The sequence below is a fragment of the Gavialis gangeticus genome, unplaced genomic scaffold (assembly GCF_001723915.1).
Source record: "Gavialis gangeticus isolate Ggan-Ray unplaced genomic scaffold, GavGan_comp1, whole genome shotgun sequence".
Classification (NCBI taxonomy): Eukaryota; Metazoa; Chordata; order Crocodylia; family Gavialidae; genus Gavialis; species Gavialis gangeticus.
This window is the reverse complement of record NW_017729034.1, coordinates 12487083-12494090: the sequence shown is the minus strand read 5'-3', so window position 1 is coordinate 12494090 and position 7008 is coordinate 12487083. Positions and strand designations below refer to the sequence as shown.

Genomic DNA, 7008 nt, shown 5'->3' with positions numbered 1-7008 from the left:
GGGTATGAAAAACTCCCAGACAGGTGCTTTCCCTCCCACACCAGGCAGACTCCAGCTTGTGAGATTGGTGCTGGGCAAAAGTGGTGTGCTTCTACCCCCTCCTCCTCCCCCTCAATGGCTTGGGAGGGGGCAGGGCTGGGGGATCCCAGCCAAGTTCCAGCTGCAGTGCAGGGGAATGGCCACATGAAAAGCCCCCTGGTTAGGTAGTTTCCCTTCCATGCTGGGCAGATGTCAGCTGGGGGTGCCGCTAGGGGAGGGCTCTTCAATGTCAGAAATGTGTAGATAAATTGGGAAGGTATTTAGAAAGGAACAGACTTGAGTGGGGGGAGCGGGGCCACAATTAAATAACAAAAAAGGTTACAAGAAGAAAATATGGTAGAGATCAACCTTACATACCAGTGATTCTCAATCTTTTTATAGACTCAAGGCACCTTTCAGAAAATGGCACCTTTCAGAACTCTTAGTTCTCACTCATTTTCTGATAACAGAAAAATAATAGAGCAATTCTTCTGTTGCGAATAACTCAATGTTTTAACATTATAGATTCTTATTTGAAATGTCTGGGTACATCCAGACGAGCGTGGATGTGCAGTATGTGGTGTCACAGCCCCACCTGTGGCACAGCAACACTGCACATGCAGGCGTTCCCTGCACTGCTACTTTGCAGCACAGGGTGGGGAGATCCTGGAGTCAAAAAAAAACCCGTGCCAAAAAAAAAGCAGGGTGGGGCAGCACACATGGCATCAATGTGCACCACTCAAAACCAGAGCCTGGCCTGCCAGAGCCACACTCCAGCTGCTAGCCAAGCTTCCTACTGCAAGAGTGCCATGGCTTCAGCTCTGGAGGCCCTCAGGACCCCAGGTAAACTGCTGGAGCCAGCACAGTTGCTGGCCTCAGCTTCCCCTACCACCCGGGGTAACCTGCTGCATGCCAGAGCACATGTGCCACAGGCGTTACCCAAGAAGAAGCAGCAGTGACACAAGGTGTGCTGCTGCTACTCGTCCCCAAGGAACCACATGTTTCTGCTCATCTCATCTCACACGCCCCCTTTGTTTGTTTTGTGAATCATGTTTGCGCACCTAACAGCACTAACATTGCATGGGACCCTGAAAGGATCTCAAGGAACCCCGGGTGACATGCACGATACCCTGGTTGAGAATCACTAGTGTAGACTATGTCAGAGATGCATAAACTTTCATGACCGAGAGATCACTTTATTAGAAGTTAGTATTTGAAGTAGCTCTTATGAAAATTTATACATCTCTGATTTCAGTTAATCTATAAGGTGCATCTCTACCCTGCCTTCTGTCTGACTTCAGACTAACATGGCTAACTAGCACTCCTCAGAAGAAAAGAAAAATAACTTGGTAAGGAGTGATGAAAGGATATAAACACCACAGGTTTGATTAGAAGGAAAGGAATGAAATAGAGAAATAGAAAATGTAGCCCGAATACAAAGTCACTTGCCCTTCTATTGATCTATCGTACTGAAGTGGACTTCCTGAAGTACAGTTCCATTCTTCAAACCCTGAATGTCTTCAAAATAACCCATAAGGAATAACTAGTATACTCCAGGGAGTGGATGAAAATGTGTTTTAGGTCTTAAAAGAATCAGATTTGTCTCTCTGAACAGCAGTTACTTATCCAACCCCCGAACCAAACACTTTCAGAACTGTAATGTGTGCATCTATCTCATATTTCTATACATCTATAAATAGATAAACTGCTTAAGAAAAGCCTTCTTGCAGCCTTTGAATTAGGAATATGAAGTACAGTGTCCCTAGGGACTCTATCTTGTTTTGCTCCTTAGGGTGCATATCTTCTGAAGTAGTGATGCAAGGGCAATGTTTTTCACCTCCCCTGTCTGACTGAGGATTCTCAGAGCAGTAAACCATCTTGGAGTGCAGAAGTTATCCTTGCAGAGGGCTGCTGCTGGGTTGGCTCAGGGAAATGAATGCTTGTCTGTACTAATGCGATAGGAGAGAGTTGTTCCAGGGTGGAGCTTCTTTGAAGATGGAGAAGGGGGATGTGTTGGAGTATTCCTGGTCCTGCTACCTAGCCTTTGGTGTCTCTTACCGTGTTTCTTTAGGATGCCGGACAGGAGAAGCAAAACTGACGGAAGGATTTAACTTAGCCGCACGTTTCATCATTCACACTGTGGGACCCAAGTACAAGAGTCGATATCGCACAGCAGCCGAGAGCTCCCTGTACAGCTGTTACCGCAATGTCCTACAGCTTGCAAAGTGAGTGCAGGGCAGTTTGGGTCACCCATAACATGCATCATCCTGGGCTGTGGGGTGGGCAGAGTTGCAAGGGGTTTGACCACACACCTGGGCCTGCTGTCCTCTGCTCCCTCGCTTTGTGCTTCAGTTTGCAATTGGTTTTGAGGAAACAGAAAACAGGGTATGTCTGCACTATGACCAGTTTAGGCACTGAAAGCAGTCTGGCAGCAGTAGAGCTCCTTTCTCAGCCGAGAAGCAGGGTAGATGTGTTATACTGTGCTGCTGCAGTAAGGCTGCTTCTGGTTCCAAGAAAGCTTGCTAGGGTATGCCTCTGCTATACTGCAGTCCTCAGTGTAGATGTCTATAGGCACAGCTATGTCTGCTATAGGAGATCACGTTATTGGCACATCAAGTTTCATATTTGGGCATGGAGTAATACTGACTGCTTCAGAGAGGCAGTCTTATCTTCCCATTCCACCTCCAAAATAATTCAGCAGGTCAATATTGGGGTGCTACATTTTTGGAGAGGGAAAGATCTGTTCTGCCCAAAAACAGCTGAGATGCAGGCAAATCATGCATGAGTCAGTCCCAGCACATGGTTCTATGAGTCTCCTGCAACAGAGAGTTGCCCTAGGCCTAGCTACAATATGTGAAAATCATTTCCTTCATGTGGTATAAACTGAATCTTGCAGAAGATTCTTTGATATCCTCACAACGTGATTCATGGAACTTTTCGATCGGAAATAGTTGAGTGGCTTATAATTTTGTCCCTCGTCTCTTGTTGCTTCTGAACTCATTTATAATGGATTAAAGGTTTGGTATGTACCTTGTTTTTGAATTCATCAAAGCCCTCTGTTCATGACTGCTGTTGTCATTGCAGCAATCCCTATGGTGAACACTAAATCAAAACTTCAGGAAAAGGAAATTTTGGTGTTTCTCAGGAGACAACAGAATAACTTTTCCCAGACCATTTTAAGATCTGTCTGATATTGTGCAATGGCAGTTGCCTTATAAGTGAAGTTGTAGATGAGTTTCCATTTTAAGCCCGCTTTTTTCCCATAGCCCCCTCCCCTGCAAGTTCTCTTGGATCTACAGAAGAGTCTCATGTGCTTCAAAACTGATGGGCAAGGCCAGGCCTGTGGTAGAAATTTCACACTCTAAAGTAGTGGTGCTCAACTTCAAGCCCACAGGCCAAATCCAGCCTGCAAAACAGTGTCATCTGACCCACAGGGCTCTTCTTGGGTCCAGAAGTTTGATGGTAGGGGAGTGGTGGCAGTGTTAATTGTCATTCCCCTGCTGCTAAATTTCCAGACCTGTGGGGAATCCTAAGGGCTGGACAGCATAGCCGTGCAGGGTAGATTGGGCACATAGGGTTAAAGTGGCACAGGACCTGAACCAATTGCACAAAGTGGGGCAGTGTGAGGTGGGATTCAGGCACACAGAGCCAGAAAGGAAGTGCAAGGTGGAATCCACGTGGCATGAAGTCAGATCTGGGCACTAACCCTGCTGATCCAGCCCCATACCACTAATCTGGCCCATGTGGCCAAAAGTTTGAGCATCACTGCTTTAAAGTAACTTGGACAGGTGGATTCTTCAATTACAATAGTCTGAAAATAGCTGATTGTTAGATTACAAAAGGTCTAACTTGTTTTTCCTACTGGGAGTGCAGGGATGTTGAGACAAAGCAAGAGAGAAATAACTTGGTTTACTAGACTTTCAGTGGAAGTAGGTGAAAGTCAACTTTGAAAAGCAATTGATTGTTGCCATTGTAAAGTTTTTGGTCATAAGCTCTGATCTTGTGCATCAGAGAACCACTTATTTCTTGGCCCTCTCCTGGTGACTGGCTTTCTCTGCAGGGACAGCTTTTCAGTACAAAAAGAGAATTATTCTATGCAAAGCATTATGTGAAGGACCCAAAAGGCCTCTGGTAGACCTAACAGTCCCACAAGAAAAGAAGGTGCCAAGTCACTACCCTGGCTCAGACCTCTGTTAGTGTTCTGTTTTGGTTTTTTTTTTAAGCAATACACCTCCCTTTCCTACAGGCAGCAGGTGGAAAAGGCAGGAAAATACTAATGCTGTTCTCTTGTTTGCAGTACTGAGCATTTGTTCTTTCCTTCTGACCCTTCCCTCAAACTTCTCCCTCCCCACCCCTGTTCTGGTAGCATTACCATCCATCTACAATCACTTGCCCTCCAGTGGAGGGGGCATGTGGAGGGGAGTTTATAGGGGAACAGCTCTCTGATATGAGAAATAAGTACCCATGTGGGAGGAGATTCTTGGGGGCAAATCGAGTAAGGGGCACCGGCACTAGTCACTCCTAGATTTTTCTCTCTTCTTGACTTTAGGGAGCAGGCAATGTCTTCAGTGGGATTCTGTGTTATAAATTCAGTGAAGAGAGGCTACCCCCTAGAGGATGCAACCCACATAGCACTGCGTAAGTAATGCATGAAAGGTCAGTGTGTCTGAACGGGCACCTTATAGAGCCCAGAGCTGTTTAGATTGGATGTAAACAGCAGCAGAGTGGAGGTGTGGGGAAGTACTGTAGAGGTGAGGGGTGCCAGTGTGTTGGATCTGTCACGGCTCTTCAGGTCTGCAGAGAGAGATGTATATTCAGGTTTGAGATTGGCAAATCCAAGATGATGCAACCAGCTTCATGCTATAATGTGACTGCATTTCTAACAGGGGTGGAAGTGTTGTTGCTCTGTTTTGGAATGATTCTTGCTTTAGAGCTTCATGTGCCTGGCATCTGAATTTGGAAAACCTTGAGGTTGGAAAGAATTGCTGAGAGCTGTTCATGGAAGGAATCTGACAAAACGAGAAATGTTATGCATTTCCTTTGTGAGGTGCTCAGACCCTACTGGCCAGTCATTCCTGCACTCTAAATCTTTTTCAATAGTCTCTTGGACTTGTTTTATTTCTGAAATTCCCCTCCACCCAGAACTGCCTATTTATTTCCTCACCTGTTACTTCCCCTTCTTTGTATTGGGATTAGACTGTGCAGGGAATATTGAAGCAGACTAGATAAAAGTTTCTTCCCCTTGTAATTGCTTCCTGGAACCAAGCTACTTAATGGAGAAATTTGGGCTTGTGCTTGGTATGAGAGGAAAATCAATATTTGGACATTGGAGGTTTGATTCAAGCCTTCAGTATGACCTCCCTGGTGGTTGTTTTTGCAAGTCTAAATGGTGCAATTTGCTGTGGAAGCAGAGAGCATCATTTGCCCCTAAGATACTATGTTGCAAGTTTAAAGGAGTTATGCAAGGATTTCACTGCAGGAAATATTTAGAAATATGCTCTTGCTCACTGTCTCCCCTCTCTTCCTCGCCCCCGCCCCCCTTCTCTTGCTCACTCTTGCTTGTCTCTAAACTGTCATTACTTGAAGGAAGACTGTATTGATTTACTTCACAGTTTTGAGAAAAACAGACTTCTTTTTCAAGTTCTCTCCCATTTGAGTCATCAACTTGTGAGATCTGGCTAGATCATAGCTCAAAAGCTGCACCTGCACAAGGACATCCTTGTTTAGGGGCTTGGTTGTACAATAGTGTTTTTTCTGACCCTTAACATTGACTTAAGAGTTGACCATATCCTCAAACATGGCTAAGGCTTTGGAAAATTTGGAAAAGGAGTAAAGAGGGAATTCTCTGGTGCTTTCCATTTTTTATTATTGTTTATAATTTTAAAAGTTTTTCTTGAAATTTTCCCCCATTCTTAGTACTTTTCTACTTCCAGCAGGCCAGGAGGGTGCACAGGGTGAGTCCCCATTTGGAGCCGTGAGCAAAATAGTACCATTCTGCTGAGCTGAATTCTGCAGCTGCTATTTTTTTCAAGGAGTGGAGGGAGTAGGACACGACTGTCTCCTAGTGTGGCAGTTTGGTTTCTTCTCCCATCCCCTAAAAACAAATCCAGGGAGGAAAGGGCCAGCAGCTACAAGGAAGAACTGTTCCAAACTTAAGAGGCCCCCTACTAGCAGGGATCAATGCAAAAGTTTCACCCTTTCTCAATATCTTCAAAGTAAGAAGGGGCAGCATCTAAGAAGGGAACTCTGCCTGCTGGGCTGTCTATTGTATGCATAATTGCTGCCTATAAAGCCATCTTGTGGGAAGAGGGGAGCTAGTGGATTTCCATGTCCCATTCTGCTGACTCTGTTTCATTCTCTTTTCTCTCAGGCACAGTCAGAAGGTTCCTGGAGATTTACGGGGAGACTCTGGAGAAGGTGGTGTTTGCAGTGTCTGAGCTGGAAGAGGTATCTCATCTGTATTCATCCTGTCAAAGTTCTTGGGCATGTTCTTACCCTCAGGCTTTAGATCAGTGTAGATTTCTTGTTCTCTAGGTTGTATTGTGGAGCTGAAGGCGAGTTACTTTATTCTCAAATTATACCCGTCTCTTCCCTGGCTTCTGGCCCCCTTGCATTTTAATGAATGTCCTCCTAGGTGGCTCTACGTCTTTCCACATGGATCTTCGAGAACTCCTGGTGCTCTGGTGTAGTGCCCAAAGACTGGAAGAAGGCCAATTTGGTGCCTATCTTCAAGAAAGGGAGGAAAGTAGATCCGACAAACTATAGGCCCATCAGCCTGACCTCTGTCTCAGGGAAGGTCTTAGAAAAGTTTATTAAAGAGGCCATCCTTAATAGACTAGCGGATGCCAACATCCTGAGGGATAGCCAGCAGGGGTTTGTTACAGCTAGGTCTTGCTTGACCAATCTCATTTCCTTCTATGAGCAGGTGACCTATCACCTGGACAAGGAAGAAGAGATTGATGTCATATATCTTGACTTCAAAAAAGCCTT

General features: G+C 45.3%; 1 protein-coding gene across 1 annotated transcript in view; it reads left to right on the top strand.

Moving 5' to 3' along the window:
- Positions 1–7008, top strand: part of GDAP2 (ganglioside induced differentiation associated protein 2) — an 83350-nt gene that overhangs the window by 15055 nt on the left and 61287 nt on the right. Inside the window, exons 5-7 of the mRNA XM_019527328.1 lie at positions 2090–2243; positions 4568–4656; positions 6389–6465. Of these exons, the coding sequence (XP_019382873.1) occupies positions 2090–2243; positions 4568–4656; positions 6389–6465 (320 nt within the window). The remainder of the gene's footprint in view (positions 1–2089; positions 2244–4567; positions 4657–6388; positions 6466–7008) is intronic.